At 32.4% G+C, this 22,460-nt stretch overlaps 1 protein-coding gene across 4 annotated transcripts in view; it reads left to right on the top strand.

The window, feature by feature from the left end:
• Window positions 1-22,460, top strand: part of Ada2b (Transcriptional adapter 2B) — a 49,635-nt gene that overhangs the window by 14,527 nt on the left and 12,648 nt on the right. For 2 of the 4 annotated variants that reach the window (XM_069815918.1, XM_069815917.1), the window contains exons 6-11: window positions 1,033-1,108; window positions 1,350-1,506; window positions 6,183-6,393; window positions 10,013-10,062; window positions 17,778-17,949; window positions 19,326-19,388. In XM_069815918.1, the coding sequence (XP_069672019.1) occupies window positions 1,033-1,108; window positions 1,350-1,506; window positions 6,183-6,393; window positions 10,013-10,062; window positions 17,778-17,949; window positions 19,326-19,388 (729 nt within the window). Of the gene's footprint in view, window positions 1-1,032; window positions 1,109-1,349; window positions 1,507-6,182; window positions 6,394-9,996; window positions 10,063-17,777; window positions 17,950-19,325; window positions 19,389-22,460 lie in introns of those variants that run through there. The other 2 variants (XR_011330125.1, XR_011330124.1) reach the window with 2 other exon arrangements.

The following is a 22,460-nucleotide window of genomic DNA, read 5'->3' as shown; positions in this document are numbered from 1 at the left end:
TAAGCCCGCCATTGGTCCCTATCCTGAGCAAGATTAATCCATTCTCTATCATCATATCCCACCTCCCTCAAATCCATTTTAATATTATCCTCCCATCTACGTCTCGGCCTTCCCAAAGGTCTTTTTCCCTCCGGCCTCCCAACTAACACTCTATATGCATTTCTGGATTCGCCCATACGTGCTATATGCCCTGCCCATCTCAAACGTCTGGATTTAATGTTCCTAATTATGTCAGGTGAAGAATACAATGCGTGCAGTTCTGTGTTGTGTAACTTTCTCCATTCTCCTGTAACTTCATCCCTCTTAGCCCCAAATATTTTCCTAAGCACCTTATTCTCAAACACCCTTAACCTATGTTCCTCTTTCAAAGTGAGAGTCCAAGTTTCACAACCATAAAGAACAACCAGTAATATAACTGTTTTATAAATTCTAACTTTCAGATTTTTTGACAGCAGACTGGATGATAAAAGCTTCTCAACCGAATAACAGGCATTTCCCATATTTATTCTGTGTTTAATTTCCTTCCGAATATCATTTATATTTGTTACTGTTGCTCCAAGATATTTGAACTTCTCCACCTCTTCAAAAGATAAATTTCCAATTTTTATATTTCCATTTCGTACAATATTCTGGTCACGAGACATAATCATATACTTTGTCTTTTCGGGATTTACTTCCGAACCTATCGCTTTACTTTCTTCCAGTAAAATTCCCATGTTTTCCCTAATCGTTTGTGGATTTTCTCCTAACATATTCACGTCATCCTCATAGACAAGCAGCTGATGTAACCCGTTCAATTCCAAGCCCTGTCTGTTATCCTGGACTTTCCTAATGGCATACTCTAGAGCAAAGTTAAAAAGTAAAGGTGATAGTGCATCTCCTTGCTTTAGCCCACAGTGAATTGGAAATGCATCTGACAGAAACTGACCTATATGAACTCTGCTGTACGTTTCACTGAGACACATACCATAGAAAAATGTGACCATGTTTGAGTTATTGTAGATTAAGAGGATATAAAATTGTGTTTTTCAGGAGTATGATAATGAAGCAGAGGCCTTAGTATCTTCGTTATTTGTAAACAGTTTGGAAGATGAAGACTATGATATTGGTAAGTAATAAATGCTTCTTACTTTCCATATATATGATGAAGATGTGATAAATCCCTTTGCTTTACATTGCTACATGCATTTAGAGTTTCAGAAATGGCTTAAGTGTCCTGTCTCGAAGATAGATGCTGTAGTAGCAATTGAATTGTTTATACTTTCAGTATTATTTTAGCATTTGTTTTAGAATGTTTGCATACAATTAGGTACATGAAAAGTGATAATTATTTGCTTTGCTTTACCAAGCTCTTAAGCTGGCCCAGGTTGATATGTACACACGAAGACTCAGAGAGAGAGCAAGGCGGAAACGGGTATCACGAGACTTCCAGCTGGTGTCTCAGTTTTTTTCTGCCAATAGAAAGGACAGGCCTTCTTCAAGGAAAAAATTGTCTAAAGAAGAGAAGTAAGTAATTTGCCTCCTCTCTTTTATGTTATTGAGAGTTAGTTTATGTGACTGTAGAGAAGTTTATTTCGAATAAGTACAATAAGTAATTTTGCAATCAGAAAAGTTGCTTAAATATAATGAAGATGAATGGTTTATACAGGGACACCATTTTATTTTTACTTCAATTTTTATTGTACCTGAATTTTTTAATGTACTTCACTCCTACCTCCTCTACTAGTAAACTTCAACCGCTCTCCACACAGAACCAAGGTCGCGTATGCAGTCAAAGTTGCCTTACGGTCATAGTAAACAGTAGACCTACTGAGTTAGTGAGTATAGTACGTTCCAGAAATATGTTCCAGTTTTCCAGTGACGAAAGAGCTTTCAATATTGAATCATATTTTCGCACAGGTAGGCCTACTGTCGTCCGTTTGCCTACGTCGCATCCCGGTTTCCCCCACCCACTTCTGCTCGCCTCTCTGTAAAGGCTAGTGCCTGGGCTGTCTTAGCTGTGTTAGAAATTGGACGTCTACGTAATATTATATAACTGTTTAAAATAAATAAAAGGGCCTCGTTAATTAACTGTCACATGATTTCCTTCTTTCTACAATCCTACGACAAAACCACTTGGATGGACAGTAGATAGCATGTCTGAGTAATTTATTTTATCCTTTCGGATCGGGCAGAAGTGTACATAAGGTACTCTTTTTATAGAGTAAGTACAGAATTATTTTAACATGAGTTACTAGTACTAAGGACGAAACTGGTAATTGGAATTAGGTACAATAGTCTATAGTACAATAATATGCAAAAAAGAACTGAAGCCTGTATCGAAAAATGTGTTTAAATATCCATATATTGTGATTATTTTCAATTTAACTTCATTCTCTATATTGTACTCTAATGTGCTGTAGACAATATAATATACACTGCATGATGAATACGTCCAAATGGATAGCTCAGTTCGTGAGTAAAAACACTTATTGTTAATATAGTACTGTAGCCTATTTTGATTAAACAAAAATCTAATGACAATTATCAAACTCAAACTCGCTATATTTCCTAGTTTACGTAAATGGATGAACTACTTTTCTTTCCTCCTATACCTAGTAAAGTGATTTGTTAGTGTTTTACACCAGTATCATCGAACTCCAGTTGTGGAAGGAGGTAGCAAACGGTGTTTCCGGTACTCAACCGTTAATCCAAAGGTATAGCCAGGTTAATATTAGAAATGTTAGTAAAAATAAAATGATGTCCCTGTATATGTTATAGAAAAAGAAAAAAAAAAAAAAAAAAAGAAAAACTAAAATTAAAATAATAATACATCTTAATTACACAACTTTTAACACTGTATCACTTCGGAATATGTATGATAAGACTTTCTTGTGTTAAATTCTAACGTACCTTGTGTACATGTTTCGACCTATTTATGGGTCATCCTCTGAGCGGCTTCAAAGTCTATCATTACAGCTAATGTGGTCTTCTTTTCTGTGAAACCCTTATAAATTTCTTGAGCAAAATATAATAGAGCTTCAGTTGTGCCACATGATAGTCTAAAGCCAAACTGATATGGACTTAAAAGATCGAAAGTTTCAAGTCTCCAGGTTAATCTTCTGTGAACAATGCGTTCTAGTAATTAAGAAATGCAGGATGTTAAAGATATTGGTCTATATGATTTAGGGTCCAATTTGTCTTTACCTGGTTTGAGAATAGGAATTACAATTGCATTTTTCCAAGTTTTAGGATAAAAGCCTGTTTTCCAAATATTATTGAAGAGATGGAGAATTTCTTGCCTAATTTTATTAGAGGAATTTAATAACATGCTGTTATGTACCCTCTCGTGGGTACTCACCTCGTCCTGGTGAGGGGGCTTAAACTTGTTGTTTAAGCTAACAAGTAACAAAGAGGCACCTGCATAAGCTGCATTACCACCAACGCAGTCCCACTATATTTTTCACTGTTTATATTCATGGAGTCCCTCAGTGTAAAATTCTCCGGAGGTAAAATAGTCCCTCAATCGGATCTTCGGGTAGGGACTGCACTGAGAGATGCCAAGAATCGTACTAAAGTACTTATTTGGAACAATCTTCCCTTAAATAAATATAACAAGACAGTAATTCTTTCAGATTCTAAAGCTGCAATTCAGGGAATATGTTCAAATGCTACAAAGTAGTCAACAAAAATAAGGGAATGCTACAAAATGTTGACACAACTCCAAAAAGCTAATAAGATTATCTGTCTCTAATGGATTCCAGCACACTGTGGAGTCATGGAGAATGAAACCGCAGACACACTTGCCAAGAAAGGCACAACAATAAAACAAAAATCTAAATTTAATTTCTCGTATTCCTCAATAAAACACTTGATCACTACAAAATTTTCTCATTCATACCTACAAGAAATAGAATCAAATGCTAAAGACAAAAAATGGATTACACTACTTTCCAACCCAGATATAATCCCCCAGAGACCAAGGAAAACAGCAGTTGCAGCCTTCAGACTATTGACAAATCATGACTGTCTAGCAAGTCATCTCTACAGAATAGGTATCTCAGCTTCACCCATATGTGTCCTGTGTAACGATCCGGCAGAAATGAATGAAGACCACTTGAAGACCTGTGAAGCATTAAGATCAGAAGAAACTACAGTTCAAAAGTATTGGAAAGCACGACTGCTAATGGCTTCATTGCCAAATGCAAGGCACTAGACAACAACAACAGCAACAACAACAACTTATTTGGAACACCAAAAGTCACACCGTCCAGTCAATCAGAGCCAAATTTAATATTGAAAAGAACCATATAATGAGACAAAGAGGCAAATATAATACCAAAAGGATTGAAGTATGGTGTCAGTCCAATGCAGAAGCAAAATCCATTATCTGTAATATAAAAAATGAGGCTAAAAAAAAGTAAAATAACAAATGAATTGGAGCTCATTTGGAATAACTAAAACAAACAATATTCGCAAAATATAAAATCTGCTTACACTAACTCAGTAACTTCAACAAAATTCTGACATTGATACTACAGTGACTCCCAGGGAATGTTCCTGGTGTTTCTGTCAGCTTATCAGTGGCAGGTCCCCGATTCTATTGCTGCTGCTTGTACCCGCAAACTCATGGTGCTTTGCCAGATTAAAACTTCTTAAGTAGAATCCCTCATATCCGGCAACTGTGGGACAAAGCCAGTGCCAGATAACTGATTTTGCCGCATAATTGGAAAATACGTTTATAGGTTATGTAAAGACATACTGTACTGCACGAACATTTTTTTCCATGTTGAAATTTACTGTTATTTGAGATTTAGCTTCGACATCTCTTACTTATATTAATTTTCTGTCCAATGGTTAATTCTTTCATTTAGTTGCCATTATAATGATGCATAAACAGCATAAATTAACAAAAAAAAAAATCGGAAACAGGATCCACAAAACTCATGAGAACAAAGCATAAAGAACGGTAAAGAATAATGCCGCTTTGTGGCATCGCACATTCCTATTGATTGAGATGTGCTATCAAATATGCTGGTACTGTTGATTATTGAAAGTCAAGTCGATATTTCGGGCTTCAGTATGACAAAATTCACTTGAAAAGTATTCCTTAAAAGCAGGAATTAATTACATTATTCTTATGGCAATTTAGCTGGAACTTAACAAATTATTCCTTAAAAATGGGGTTTTATTGTATATAGTATACATTAAGATAATATCGACGGTGTTTAGGTAAAAGGGCTTAACCCTCATCTTTAAATGTGACTTTTTTTGTGTAATTAGCGTAATTAGTTAACATTTAATTACAAAACGTGAACATATGTTTTTTTGACAATTATGTATACATTCTTCCACATAAAGTAACTAATAATAATGTGCTAAAATTTAATTATAGCTGTTTCTGAAAAAAATATTCGTTTGTTGGATAAGCCCTTTTACTTGAACACCATGGATATACAAATATAAAACATTCAGTCCTCGGTTTCCTGTCATGTAGCTATTCCCTCATCTAATCCACTCTAACCTTGTCACATTCCTCGGCCTCACATCATTTAGCTATCCCCTCCTCTAACCTAACCTAACCTAACTTAACCTTTAACTCTCAGTATTTACAGAAATTTATGCTGGCGGAAAGTAAAACATGGTGCAACACGATCAGACACTATCACTAATAAGTACCAAATACATGGTGCCATTGAAGTAAATAATTACGATAAAATTCTGCAAGACATCCACTGTAGTGTGCACAAAACCACATTCTCCCCTCTTCTGTTTTCTCATACTAATGAGTTTAGAACGAAATAACATTGAATTTCAGTGTTATCTAATAAATCCCACCATAATTCGAACATTTACACGTTTCATTGAGAACTCCATGAAGAACTAAATAATAATTCAAATTTTCAAAAACAAAACAAATAAATAGTTATAAACTCTTGTCTCCACTTCTGCTACAAAAAAGTAATACGATGCATGAAACATGCTCTCAATGTTGAACTATGCTTAAACATCCAAAATATGCACGTATGTGCACGAACAACCATGCATTAATCATCCTAATTAAACATGAAACATATAATTACTAAATTTCATGAAGATGTAGCCTACAGTTCCGATACAAATATGCATTTGTATATATTTCTCATCACTAGTCATAAACATAAGTTTGCTTTAGCTAAAATAAGGCTAATTTTATTTTACAGGGAGTTTCAGGAGCACATGAGAGTTTTTACACAGTTCCACACAGCACAAGAACATGAACAATTCCTACAGAATTTACAGAGAGAGAGAGAACTAAAGATAAGAATCAGCGAATTGGCAAGGTATCGACGAAATGGATTAACTAGACATGAAGAATGTGCACATTTTGAACAAGAACGACTCCAACATGAAGAATGGAAGGAAAAGAGATCTGTAAGTATATTTTTGTGTGTTGGAAATTGTACATTCCTGAAATACAGAGTCAAATTAAAATGCTTTACAAATATATGACTATTTGTAACCATCAGAATATAATTTTAGATTCCTCAGTTATCTCCCCTGATTGAATTTTGAATATGAAGAAATTATTTAAATATTTAGTATAAGAAATTTCATACAAAAACCAGCAGATGGCTTACAATTGATGTGTTGTAATTATTTTGATAATTTCTCTTCTGTTGAATAACATTAGTTTCTCTGTATGTTATGATTGAGGTATTCATTACAAATGAATTCTGACATGCTGAGATATAGGCACTTTCACGAAAAGAACCAGTGAATGTCGGTACGAGGAGCTGCAGTGATTGCAAATTTTTGTCAGCAGTTGTAGACTAGGAATTGATTTAATGCAGTGAATATGAATGGATTTGCTGTAAACAAGTCAACACTAAAGCCATATTTCACATTCAACTTTTTATTGTCATTAATTACTGCAGCAGCTGTTATAATAATTCATTTGTAAGTGTGTACCAAGTAGTTGTCTTAAAATTACTATGCTACTTTATTCAAATTCAGATGAATAAGGGAGATAATAAAAGTTATCTGTAATGAGGAAAAGTTAAGTTCCTATTAAAAGAGTTCTTTCCGAATCTGTTCTCATATTTCGATTTGTAACAGAACTTTCCTTTGAATTTTATGTTATGTTCATTCCCATTATGTAAGAAGAGGAAAAGTTAAGTTCTTATTAAAAGAGTTCTTTCCAGATCTCTTCTCGTATTTTGTTTTGTAACAAAACTTTCCTTTGAAATTTGTGTTAATTCCCATTATATAAGATGTATTTATGATAGAAGAAATTATTTTGTGAACTTGAATATTACAGTATATAATAATATTTATACATTGATATTATTTTAAAGTTAGCTTTAAGTCCTATTGCATGATGTGTGAAATGCATTAGGTAGATGCGATGATATCTTTTGTTCAGTATCTTGTTATTTTGTTCCCACATTGTTCGTCATTATTATTATTATTATTATTATTATTATTATTATTATTATTATTATTATTATTATTGCACAAAAATATGCTGATATACCTTATCTATACATCTTCTTTTCTTTATTTCAATCTTATCTTGATGTAGCCCAGTATAATACTAGAAGTGTGATTCTTCACTCATGACTTTCTGTGTGATATAATTTTTGTAATGAAATTTGGTGCAAATACTCAGTAATACAAATGGTTTGTTTTTCCATGGGAAGTGTATTTATTATTATAAAAGCAATGTAATGTTCCTATTAAGACCATCAGAGAAAAGAATACTACAGTTTAGTGAAATGTTAATACAATAAATAATATTGTTACAACAGAAGTTCATGTCAGGGAAATCATTTTCTAACTCCTGGCCAATGTAGTAGGTATTTTCATAGTTTATGTAATTTTTTTTATTTTAACGAATTTTGATATAATTAAATATTTCATTATAAATCATTCACTAATATAAAATTAACTAAAATCGTTCAAAAATGAAATGAGATTTGGTGAATATTTTAGCTATATTCAACATACACCTTCGTGTGTTGTGTGCATGGTTCTTTTCTTTCTCCCGCTCCCCCCCCCCCTTTTTCTTTTTGTTTTCATCTACGGTCTTACTAATAAATCGTGTCGAATTTTTATATGAGACTTACTCAGAGTTGGAACAAAAAACGTTACTACTAAACCATGCATAAGCGGTGGATGTATAAACAACATGTAACTATACATGGGAATTGTTTTACAATAGTTATACACATGAAATGCTTTGTTTAAGCGTTGTATATAGAGAAAAAAATGGCCGCCTTTTAACAGCTGTTCATAATCATTGTCATTGTGTGATGATGGTTGCCTTGTAACTATAGAAGAACAAAACAAAGAACACAGAATAATTAGAATAATATTGCTGTAGCTGTACTCTTTGATCAAGATATAGTGTGATAAATCGATCAGGCCCAGTTGTGCTATCGATACTTAGTGCAGCACACTAGCACACACTATTGGATATAATAGAGAATCTCAGTTATTCTGTTACCTTTCATAATAAAATAGTCAGGAATTTACACATGACTTATGAACGAGCAATTCATTGTGTAAGTATAAGACAGTTAAATGTCTGTATAAGAGTTTTTATTAGTAAGACCGCTAGTGTTTAAGTAAACTTAACAAACTATTATTTGATTCAGGGCGTAATTATATTTTTCTTCGTCATTATCATCATCATCATCATAAATTATATGCCGCAGATGTTATTACGAGTAATTAAAGGATCTTTTATCTATTTACAATCTTACAACATTCACCATACAATGGTTATTATGTGTAAAATCTCGTAGAAATAACTATCAGAATTATCGCCATTATTTTTAAATTGAGATATTGACTATATTTAATTCGTGGGTGTGTGTATATAATGTGTGTGCTTGCATGTGTTAACTTTAAAATTGCATACAACTTCACATTTAATGCACTATTGCTGTACATTTTACAGATTTTTAGTTTCCTATTGCTGTATTTCATTACAGATTATTAAATAATGATAAGCTTTGTCAGTGTCTTTAACACACACTGACACAAAGTATTTTAAAATCTTCGAAAACTTTGTTATGTTGACATTTCATTGCATCAGCAGCAATAGCAACATGATGTTACATTTATTAAAATGTAATATTTTTGTATACATTTCAATGACAATGGTATTGACAAACAGTACTGTGTATAAACAGTAGTTTAATTTGTGGATCATTACTCCTTCAAATTGATAAATTGCTTAAATTTTGTATTGTAGTATGTACAACTTGAAATTATTTTATGTTAGTTTTGGAAGTGGCGGCCGGGTAGCTCAGTTGGTAGAGCAGCTGGCTACGGACTGGAAGGTCCGGGGTTCGATCCCAGGTGGTGACAGGATTTTTTCTCGTTGCCAAACTTCCAGAACGGCCCCGAGGTTCACTCAGCCTCCTATAAAATTGAGTACCGGGTCTTTCCCGGGGGTAAAAGGCGGTCAGAGCGTGGTGCTGACCACACCACCTCAGTCTAGTGCCGAGGTCATGGAAAGCATGGGGCTCTACTTCCATGCCCCCCAAGTGCCTTCATGGCATGTTACGGGGATACCTTTACCTTTTAGTTTTGGAAGTACAATAGATTAATTTCTCATATTTTGTAGAAAGAAATTTTGGGCAAGTGCAGAATAGTCACATGGGTATAAATGTGCATATGTGTGTTTTCCCCTTATCTATCTTTTATCCATATTACTGGTATTTGGTGTCGATACTATTGGAAAATTCAGTAGCTCGAATGATAATTGTTTGTTGCAGAGTCAGCCATTTAACTTCTCATTCTGCTGAGACACTCTCATTGTGATAGCAGAGACAAATGTCTTCCTGTAAAATTCTGGAAGATTGCAGTCTTGAGAGAGTTAAGTGGTCTACTCTCAATTATATAGAAAACTTAATTCCCTTCAGTTGTATTCCAATCATTGATTGAACGTATTTTATTATGATTCCCTTGTGTATATTAACAGTGTATGATATCGTTTATTAGAATGAAGTAATCAGATTGTATCAGTTTGCCTTTCACTTAGGGCAGCAGTGGGTCCATCCCCTCACCTCCATCAATGGTCCCAAGAAGAAAGTAAGTATATTTGTGTAAGTCTTTTTATTTTAATTAATAAGTTCCCTTTCCGTGAAGTTCAGATCGGACATATACATGTAAAACATTAACCTTCACATACATTTATCTCCATGCACGTTTAAGTATGACGCATATGATGCAGTGGCATAGCGTCAATGTAAGCTAAAAAGCTTAGCTTCCCCAGTTAATAATAATCTCATAATAAACCTGCAGTTTATGGAGAAAATTATTTATTAATTTTAATAGAATTTATATTTACGCGTTAAATATTGTGATGCGGCAGCTCAGGATGATTTGTGATGCAGCAGTAAACAAGAAGGCTGCACACACCAGCTTCCAAGCAGACTGGTTTTTTCTGTGTAATTCACCCCGCAGATTTTCCATCCCTTTCTAACTAAACTACCCTAGTCGCAAGGCTCGCAAGAAGCTAGCTTTAACATATAAAATAAGTAGTTTCCGAGTTATCCCTTTTCGTGAGTTGTGTTCAGTTGAAGTGTTAGTGTGCATTGTGGCTGATGTAATAAATAATGAGCGAAATAACAGTTCCGGACACTAATTTACTTGAATTTTTTAGGACAATTGTATTATCAAGACTGACTTATGAACAAAAGTGTGATCTAAAAAACAAACGACCGACACCCTTGCTGTCACTGAAGGACACAACCAAAAGACAGACGCATTCTTACGTACTGTGTCTATTGACCGTTAATATTGTGATTCCTCTAAGTATGACAGGGAGTGAGCTAATGTTATACGTATACATGTCTATTTGTTAAGAGATATGTGTAAACTGTGAAATCATATTTTACTACGTATCATTTGAGGTCATGCCTTATTGCTGTTACTTACGATGTTCCAACCAATCTTCGATTGCTGACTTGAAATTGACTACTATTTATTTTAAGACTGTATTTTTGTAATACGTTTTGTTATATTGCATGAAAGACAACTTGAGTTAGCTTCCCCTGCTCAAAATTTCATGCTACGCCACTGATATGATGTATCATAGTATATACCTGCACTGTTATTAAAAAATTAAATGTGCAGTGAGATTTTAATCTAAAATTTAGTCCACACCTGTGGAGTAACGGTTAGTGCGTCTGGCCGTGAAACCAAGTGGCCCGGGTTTGATTCCTGGTCGGGGAAGGTTACCTGGTTGATGTTTTTTCCGGGGTTTTCCCTCAACCCAATATGAGCAAATGCTGGGTAACTTTCGGTGCTGGACCCTGGACTCATTTCACTGGTATTATCACCTTCACTTCATTCAGACGCTAAATAACCTGAGATGTTGATAAAGCATTGTAAAATAACCTACTAAAAAAAATATAAAATTTATATCGTTCTATGTATTAAGACATCAGAAATAAGTTGGTTAGTGTCTATCTGGGATATTGATATTAATCATTTTCTCCCTAGCTTTCCAATATAAGGTGTTAAATTATCATTGTTATCTTTATCACTGTCAAGTTGACTGCACTCCAATAGACGTTCTTTATTTCAAGTTGCATTCTGATCCCTACACTGTTGTCAGTAGTTGTCTTTAAGTTGTTTTATTCTGAAGAGATGTTGTGTAAGACAATAAATTATGTCCAACCAATAATCAAAATTGAACTACACATCAGTTACAGCTAAACATCAGGAAATGATCCCATGTACTCAATAGCACAATTCCAGTTAGAGGGCTCGATTTGTATTGTGCCTCAGAGGTTTTGATTTTTCGTTGATTACCAATAGAAATAAAAATTTTGGTAGATAAATTCTAACTTATGCTTCATTATTAAGTGGTTAATTTCTTCAGATTAACCAATTCATTTCAACTCTACATTGAATGTACAGTAAAATGTCGCTATAACGAACGCCAGAATAACGAATTTTTCAGTCTTGCGAATTTTTATTTTGGTCCCTGCCATTTCCATACACCAATGTCTACCAATGATTGAAGTGGTTTCATGATTTTTTTATTCCCATATTATTAGAGCTATGGTGATCATGTTTGGTGTTACAAATAAATACGTACCTCTCAAAGTTTTGTTTGAATTGCCAGGTAAGCATATATTTTCGCCTGCAGCCATGATGAGCAGTGGGAAAGCGTATGCTATCCTCGAATTTCATTCAAGTCAATCTGTCACAACAGTTTGGCAGCACTTAGAACGAAGCTCTATAAAGACCCACCTAGAGCTAACTTTATTCGGTGATGATATGAACAGTATAAATCTACGGGATGCCTCTATAAAAGGAAATTAAGAGTCGTCCTTCTGTGCCTGAAAGAACAATTGAGTATATCCACTCATCTATTTTGCCAGTTTCACGCATAGCCTGCAAAAGTCAACTTGCAGAGGGAGCAGTGAATTGAACATTCCACAATAGACTGTTTGGAAAGTCTTGATCATAAATTGCTGTCATGGCCTCCACGCTCTCCCGACTTAACTACTTGTGAATTTTTTGGCAGGGGGGTATGTGAAGGATTCAATGTTTGTGCCATCATTACGGGCTGATATACCAGAATTCCAGGCTCACATCATTAACACCTTTGTGAAAGTGACAGAAACATGCTACATCGAGTGTGAGATGAATTTGATTACAGAGTTTGTGTGCAGAGTCACTAGAGGTGCACATATCGAACATTTGTAGCATGTCAAAAAAACTTTGCTTTTCTTCGTACAGTTTTGTGATCATATGTTAAGTAATATACCTAGAGTAATTTTTTAAATCTCCTTCAATCATTTGTACTTTTAATGTAAAAAGAATGCCTTTATAATGAAAACTAGTATAATGAATTTACCAGTTTAACAAATGTAAAAAAAAAAAATGATGCTGATGAAGGAAGAAGTATTCGTTATAAGTATAACGAATTTTTATAAGGAAATATCGAATAATCTGATGCTGAAACCCAATCAGTTCATGGAAAGTAAAGTTACAATTAACGTGTATGTAGTTTTTCACACTCAATGTCACTGAGTTACCTTCGAACCTAAGGTGATTGGCTATTGTGTAAAATATAATGTCGTGATGAAATTAATCAAAATCTTATTGGAATAATATATAATATTAATATAGTACTAATTCAATTTAGTGATAAATTTATTATACTTGTTAATGGATCAAATACTGAGAATAAATTACTTATCATTTTCAATTTATAATTTTTATCTTAATTATTTTTTTTTTCTGAGTGTATAAAAACTGCTGTGTGTGTGTCTGACTGCCTCACAAATATCTAGTTGGTGACTCTTCTTTAACCTTTATATCGAAGAAGACAACTTTTGGTGTGTAGATTGATGCTAGATGCATATTGACTTGATGCGTGATAAAGAACCGATAAGTCAAATAAGATATAATTTTGTGTGGCTAGTTGCATTTTGTGCTCGGAAACAAGAAGAAGAAGAAGGAAAAAGTTCTCTCTACAAAAGAAAATGTTGACAGTGATATGAAGAAGAGAGATGGAGCGAGAAAGTATGGAATCATATGTCGACTCTTTCTGTTCTTAAAGAACAGGAAAATAATATTGTAAAGATATGCTTTTTAAATTTCAGTTACTAAATTCTTTAGATGTAATGTTTATCAATGCCATTGTCAGTTCAACGAAATTTCGTTTTAACGAACTATTTTTGGATGTCCTTTGAAATTCGTTGTAATGACATTTTACTGTATTTGAAAAATTGAAAAACATAAAAAAACCAGCATAACAATGGTTATTTTGTGGATAATACTTTTTCTAAACGACATATATTATGTAAAGTCCTTAATATAAATAAATATAAGTAAAATTGTTACATCTGGTTTTGAGTTCTGTTGAAAATTAGATCCACTGCCTCCCTTTAATTATTTTGAATCAGAATATATTAATATATTATTAAGAATTATTGTTTGGTTTCTCTGGACTGGTGATTTGTACTCATATTTCTCTCCTTACCCTATCGCTAACAACTATACCTGTTAACGGAACTTATTACACATTAATTATCCTTCAGAATTCCCAAACATGCACCTGAATTATTTACTTATGAAATACTGTATTTCAGAACAAGTTTTAAAATTTGATTAATTTGACTGAAACTTAATATTATTATAGGTTTTGGATTGAATGGGACCGTCTGATGCCTATCTACTAATATAGTATTAATATGTTACAATTTATACATCATGAACGTTTTCGGCATATTTATGCCATCTTCAGATATTAAACTTTGTCTTTGTTCATGCTTAATATATGCCACAATGGTGAAACATGAGTAAAAGCGACGTAATCGTTGTGTGTGTGTTTTTTTTACTCATGTTTCACCATTGTGGCATATATTAAGCATGTACAAAGACAAAGTTTAATATCTGAAGATGGCATAAATATGCCGAAAACGTTCATGATGAATAAATTGTAACATATTAATACTATATTAGTAGATAAGCATCAGACGGTCCCATTCAATCCAAAACCTATTGTACTCTGCTTATCGGTCAAAACCTCAACAAAATGAAATTAATATTATTATTTATTAAAAGTTTATGAAATATTTCTTGTTGTCAAGTCATGCAAGAGGGAGATAATGCATTCATTATCAGCACTATACTGTCATTGGTTTGGAGAAATAAGTCTGAAGTGTAATTATAATTAACGCCTGAAGTGTAATTAACACCAACTTTCAGAAGACTTTAAGTTATGACAATTTTGTCATCTCATATTCTTTTGTTTCAGTTTGTTAGACTTAAATTGTGGAAAACAAATCATAGAAGTTCAGAAATCAGCATTTGTAAGTCCATCCCTTTTGAACAGCACTTCGCTTATGATAATTTACCATTAATCGTACAATATCAAGATAAGATAACACATAAGTAGATGAAATAGAAATCTCTCGGTACTATAATTAAATCAGTTAGTTCTAACATAATCACTTGAGTAATAAATAATGCATTTACATATAACTTTCAGCATCAAGACAGTAATTTGGTTATTTATGATGCTATAATGTGTTCTAATTAATTTATTAATGTTCATTTGTGTCAGAATTACACTCTTGTGTCAGACTGCCATAGTTTTCTTCATAATAATTGAGATTAAGTAGTGAAGTCTTATGTACAGGGTGTTTTATGAATGACATTTTCCAAAATATAGTAGGATATGAAGTTTAGTATGTTTCAGGTAAGAAATCCATGGTTATCAACTCGTTTTGAAAACACAAATCACATTGGTGTAAGATTTCTGCCTTAAGTGTTGTTGTTAACTGATGCTTAGTTCTTGGCATTAAAGCTATTAACTCTCTTGCTCTCCAATATTTCTCACACACAATGGGTTTAGAGGAATAAGCTAGACATCACTGAAAATGATTCTGATTCATTTCTTCCTGAAGACTTCATAATGGACAAAGTGGTGAAGAAGTTATTCTAATTTTGTCCAAATGTTTTGATAAACAGTCATGCCCTGTGAGTAATTGAAAGGATGCAATATCATTCTGCATTAAGAGTGAACTCAAACGAAGTGAGAAGTGAGTGTCTTGCCACTTATAGTGGCTATTTCTCAAAAGTAAAGCTTGTTATGTTTGATACTGTTAATGCTGAGTGTGATGAGAAACTATATAGCTGACCATGGTTTTCCTATCTCAAATGAAACATACTGTCATCTCTTACACTTTCTTTGATTTTTACGACTTTATTTTGAAATGCCTCATCTTCTAACTAGTTTTCTATCTTTCAATGAAATAAGATAGGTTTTCGATACTACATAAACTATCAGTTATCAGTAAGTTGTTGGAATAAAGAAATTTATTAGACTCTAATCTTATATCTCTGAAATAGATAAGATACAAAAATTTGTCTAAAAATTCTTTATAATAATGAATATAGGGCGCTGTACTATTATACAGGTAATTTTCATTCTCTGAAGGAGGGAGTGCAGAACATCTTACCTTTATTTATGTTACAAAGTCATCTGTGGGATATTTATTGCAAGATGACTATATTGAAACACATTTAACCTGTTCTATAAAGTGAATGTATGTTTGATAGTTATTGAGTATTCTATAAGACAATCCATGTTCTGGATTAGAATATTGATCTGAATGTAGACGTTTGGTTTCAGTTAATGAATTTTTACGAGTTTAATTATTAATGATTTCTGAGTAAAATTTATCACTGCAATCACACATTTTATATCTTGTAATTTGACTGTTCAGTAGAAGTATGTAAACATGAATTATTTTTAGACATTTGGTTTCAGTTAATGAATTTTTATGAGTTTAATTATTAATAATTTCTGAGCGAACTTTATCAATGAAATCACTCATTTTGACTTTAATTATGAACAATTTCTGAGCAAAATTTATCATTACAATTACACATTTTATATCTTGTAATTTGTCTGTTCAGTAGAAGTATGTAAACATATGAATTATTTTTAGACATTTGGTTTCAGTTAATGAATTTTTATGAGTTTAATTATTAACAATTTCTGAGCAAAGTTTATCAAAGCAATCATACATTTTATATGTTGTAATTTGACTGTTCAGTAGAAGTATGTAAACATATGAATTATTTTTAGACATTTGGTTTCAGTTAATGAATTTTTATGAGTTTAATTATGAACAATTTCTGAGCGAAATTTATCACTGCAATCACATATTTTATATCTTGAAATTTGACTGTTCAGTAGAAGTATGTAAACATATGAATTATTATTATTTGGTTTCAGTTAATGAATTTTTATGAGTTTAATTATTAATAATTTCTGAGCCAACTTTATCAATGCAATCACTCATTTTGACTTCAATTATGAACAATTTCTGAGCAAAACTTATCACTGCAATCACACATTTTATATCTTGTAATTTATCTGTTCAGTAGAAGTATGTAAACATATGAATTATTTTTAGATATTTGGTTTCAGTTAATGAATTTTTATGAATTTAATGATTAATAATTTCTGAGCAAAATTTAACACTGCAATCACATATTTTATATGTTGTAATTTGACTGTTCGGTAGAAGTATGTAAACATATGAATTATTTTTAGATATTTGGTTTCAGTTAATGAATTTTTATGAGTTTAATTATTAATAATTTCTGAGCGAACTTTATCAATGCAATCACACATTTTGACTTTAATTATGATCAATTTCTGAGCAAAACTTATCACTACAATCACACATTTTATATCTTGTAATTTGTCTGTTCAGTGGAAGTATGTAAACATACGAATAATTTTTAGATATTTGGTTTCAGTTAATGAATTTTTATGAGCTTAATTATGAACAATTTCTGAGCAAAATTTATCACTGCAATCATACATTTTATATCTTGTAATTTGACTGTTCAATAAAAGTACGTAAACATATGAATTATTTTTAGACATTCGGTTTCAATTAATGAATTTTTATGAGTTTAATTATGAACAGTTTCTGAGCAAAATTTATCACTGTGATCATACATTTTTTATATTGTAATTTGACTGTTCAATAGAAGTGTGTAAACATATGATTTAGGTATTTTATTCGAATGCAATTTTTATTGGTAATTTTAGTGTAGAAAGTTTCATGTAAAGCTATCTAATATTGAATATTGACCTTAAAAAATTTAACCAAAAAGAGGAAGTTCATATGTCTCATTTTTAAATTTAAAGGCATAAAAATTGTTCTCTTGTAATGAATTATTGTTGCTTGTTATTTTGTAGTATACCTAGGGTATATATTTTAATAGTTATGTTCTAATCACAAAATTAATTTCCTTAGAGAAAGAAGCGAAACCGGATCATCCTTCACCGAAGGAAGATCCACATTCAGAAGCAGCAAGCATCTCAACCTCGATAACAATAGGGAGGGGGCGGAGTCTGGTGGAGAAACATCATCACCAGATATCACCACCCTCCCGGGATACCACCTGTTGTCACCCTGTGAAATCAAGGTGCGTTCTATAACATAAAAAAATATTATCAAAATTGTTGTAACAGTATCTACCTCAGTTCTGTAATGTATTTGGTTGTTATATTTGAGTTAAATTGTCACTAAAACATAAAATCATATGTTTTTTTATATTTTCACCTTTTTGGGCCCTGTGTGTGTTTGTGCTATTGTACTTTTGAAGTAAACTTGCAAAGGTAGTTCACTGTATCTTGAATTTGGCTGTGATTAAAGTTGAGCCAGATATTCTCATATAACATAGTACTGCAAAGTATAAAATGTAAGTGTATTCCACAATAAATTGATATATTTCTATATTGAAATTCACTTTATATTGACATATTCTTCACATTATATTCACAAACACATTATTTTATATGACTTGTGCATGACACTTTTCACCTAAGACGTATATTATTGTGTTGCTATTTAAAATTGCGTTTTTCATTATTCAGTGTAATATTTGATCAAACAGTTGTTCATGATAATAGGCTCACAAAACATGAAAACGTTTAATATTTATGAAGAATTCTTTCAAAGGGAAGTCTCTTTGCTTAATGTTGATCACCATCATGTTCGTCATAATGATCAATCATCATTAGAGTTAGGATTCGTACGTAGTAAAAGCTAATATTTTTAATTGGTATAGTTTATAAACATGCAAGCCATACCCCCCACTCCTTATACTTGCCATTCTTGTCATTCAGTACTTCCATTAGTTAGCGCTAAGGGTCTTTAATCCTCTTAACCATCACCTACAAAACAGCGGGGGGTTTAAAAGCTGCATTGTCTAGTTCTTGTGACTTTTCTTGCATTTCGAGTCTTGTCAACCAGGCTTAAAACCTTTTAACCAGCATCACATCGACTCAACTATACTTGGCGTCATTCTTAAATCTTACTACATATAAATCCTAGCTCTAATCATCATCATCATCATCATCATCATCTTTTCAAGGATTTAGGACACATGATTTCTTCTGGCCCATTGGTCGGCCTTTCTCTCTTCTGTCTAGAGCATATTTCATTATTAATTTTGGAAATCTTGATCTGAATATTCAGTTTACATGTTCAATCCAATTCGTTTTATTCTGTATGTTGCTATTTATTTTTCAAAATGGGGATAACTTTCAGTCAGAAACAATTGAGAACATATTACACATTAATATTTATGTCCTACATTCATGTGAAATAAATAATTTTGGATTTTATAAAAGCTACGAATTTATGCGTCAACCTAATACATATCTAAAATTTTAATTTGTTCTGTCTTTTAACTTGAATTTATTGTATTATATTTTATTGACAATTAGAGTTCAATTAAGTACAATGATCAGTAATCTTTAATTACAGTGACTAACATATAAATCTTTTCTTTTTTAGTTGTGTTCTTCTTTGAACTTGAAACCTTCTCAGTATATGACTTTGAAGGCAATTCTTCTGCGGGTGAGTACTTTCTTCAACTTCCGAATTCACAACATTAAAGTTATCACGTATGTCAGATATTCATTCATTCTTAGTTTTCTGCCAAGGGCAGGTCTTTCTCTGCAAACTCAGCATTCTCTGCTCTTTCCTATTTTCCACCTTCCTCTTAATCTCCGCTTATATTTAAATACACCAGTATATCTTTATGTTGTCTGTCATATGATATCTTCTTCTTTCCCGAACTTATTTCCCGTTCACCATTCCTTCAGTAAGCATGTTAGATATTAAAGTAATTCAAAATTAGTACCATTAAAATATAGCTTATATCACAGTGGGATACTAAACATATTTCTTTTTTATGTAACAGACTTCATAAAACAATTTACAAATTTGTAATTCTTTGCTCTTACATCTCTATAAATATTCTGTGATTAGTTTATTTAGGTTTGGTTCAATCTGTCATCCAGTATGTCATAATTAGATGGGGAGGAGCAACAAAATTTACACTTTCTCCTCTTATATTGCTTCAAAAGCGGATAATTAAAATTTGCTTAAACAAGTCACTTGATTGAATAATTTCAAGGGAAAAATTGTTCTGGGGCCAGGTATCGATCCCAGGACCCTTCGCTTATCGCACGAATGCTCTACCGACTGAGCTACCGAGGAACTATAGACGACACCGTCACAGTTTTTCCCTTTATATCCACACAACTCAAATGGTCTGACAAGACATCAGAAACCCAACTTTTGAGAGCACACAAACTCTGTGTGACTTAAATTGTGGCTTTCTGTTAACATACCTACAGTAACGTATATATTATGCAAATCTGGCTTTCGGTAGCTCAGTCGGTAGAGCATTCGTGCGCTAAGTGAAGGGTCCTAGGATCGATACCTGGCCCTGGAACAATGTTGAACAATTGAACAAATATATAAATATATTAAAATATTATCATAATAATCATCTGAGGTATACAGAAGAACAACATGTTTATCCTACCAGAAGAAATCTGACATGTCCTTTAGCTGAACCTAAATGTTACATAACCACTGGAATAAGTCATAGCAGAGTTAGAGGCTGAGGTTCTACAACTCTACTTTGATAATAAATCTTGACTTAAGTGTTCGCGTAGGCTTCTGCGGCTGGTGTACATGGTGTGTGGATAAGCTTCAAATCTTGACTTAGCTTATTTTGAGTTTAATCAATTTAAGAAAACAATTAAGCAAATTATTTAGTATTCATGTTCCTTTTTCTTTTTCTTAATTTCAGTAAACTTATACTATTTATTCATTCCAAGTTATATTCTGTTCTTGACCTGATAGTCTACTTTTATCTTCGTAATTATCCCCGCTTTGTAATAATTGTATTGATTTTGTAATTTTATTGAATCTTTGTTATGTTCCATTTAGTACAAAATATTTATAGGAAGCACCTCCAAACACGAGCTTGCTCAAACAGGTGTGCGCTACATCAGTAATATGTATTTATTTTGTATTGTATGTAGTAATAAATACTAAATAATAGATACTAAAAATTTAGTTTGTCGTTACTGAAGTTTCATATTATATTGTAGACTAGTTCAGGTACGAGATGTTTCAGTTTCTTTTACACTAACTGTCACCTAGGCACACTCAAAATAGATTCATTTTCCAAAACACAAACATCATATCTGTGTTAGGGTGAAAAATAAATCTCTGTTCCTTAACTATTATAACATTATACGTAGGGAGTGGATTTTCATGTGCCAAGAAATTAAAATATAGGTACTGTATATATACGAATACTCCATACATATTTTTTCCGGAATTTAGCAAAGAAAAACTAATGTGTGCATTGTTTGAAATCAGGTTGATACTGCTTTGCCTCAAACACTTTTTAATTTTCTCTCCTAAAATTAGGGTGCATGGATTATTCGATTTTGCTAAAAATAGGAAAATATTTGCTATAATGAAAAAAATATTTTCTTTAAATATGGCAAAAATACGACTGAGTTTGAAAAGAAAACATAATAATACTAGGTATTCACCAATCACACTTGAGTATCAGTTGCTAGTAGTTGCCCGAGAATTGCAGTGAACAACAAAGGTCATCTTCAAATTTTTCTATTATAAATGCATGCTGATTATCTCTGAAAAACGTCCTACACTGTGAAAATGATTCTTCCACATCATAGGGTGTCAGACGTGCATATTTAAAGAGAGGATTGTCACACACACCCGTACAGCTACAGAAAAGAACACTGTGTACCAATATACTTTTAATATTTATATTGGGAAAGATTGCAATATGCATATGCTGGTAATTTCGTTAAATAAATTTATAAAAATTTAATGATATCTACTCAAACCGTACAGTTTATACATGTCGTTGAGGTTATAAGGAATGCTTTTTGTGTGTAATCTAGAAAATGCAAACTCAATTCTAATTTGGGCCTATATTGATTTCATTTAGGCATACGTCTTTTAAGGGAAGACTCCACTGAAAATCATGAAAATTTTTCCAAATTTTTTTTAGCTATTTCACTTATTCAGAATTTATATTTTCATACCCCAAATGGATTCAGCTCAATTCTGATTACAAATACTCGTATGTTTACACTTTTTAAATTAAGGCTGGAAAGGAGCGTGGAATTTAAAGAGCTGTCAAAATTGTTTTTCATCGAAGAATTCTTTTTTAAAATTTCTGATTACAAATCTAGTAACTTTTTGTTGGCTCCCTGAAGTTACTAGATGAATGTAGCGGAGGAGAATATTTAATTTACATAAATATTTTTTGTTTTTGTGTTTTTCTGTGTTCATTTTTGTTGATTCAACACCAACTTTCTTATGCCAAATATTAATCAATCTGGATGAAATTTTTACTGCAAGTATTTATGAGGTAGCTGCACGTTTCTATGCATTTATTTTGTGAGAAATGCTGCTAGTTTATTTTATTAATATTTTTCTTAAGAAAAACTAGCAGCATTTCTCACAAAATAAATGCATAGAAACATGCAGCTACATCATAAATACTTGCAGTAAAAATTTCATCCAGATTGATTAATATTTGGCATAAGAAAGTTGGTGTTGAATTAACACAGAAAAATAGATTTGAAA

Source organism: Periplaneta americana, chromosome 17 (assembly GCF_040183065.1).
Source record: "Periplaneta americana isolate PAMFEO1 chromosome 17, P.americana_PAMFEO1_priV1, whole genome shotgun sequence".
NCBI lineage: Eukaryota > Metazoa > Arthropoda > Insecta > Blattodea > Blattidae > Periplaneta > Periplaneta americana.
The sequence above is the reverse complement of the archived record's forward strand: the minus strand, read 5'-3'. Positions and strand labels throughout refer to the sequence as shown.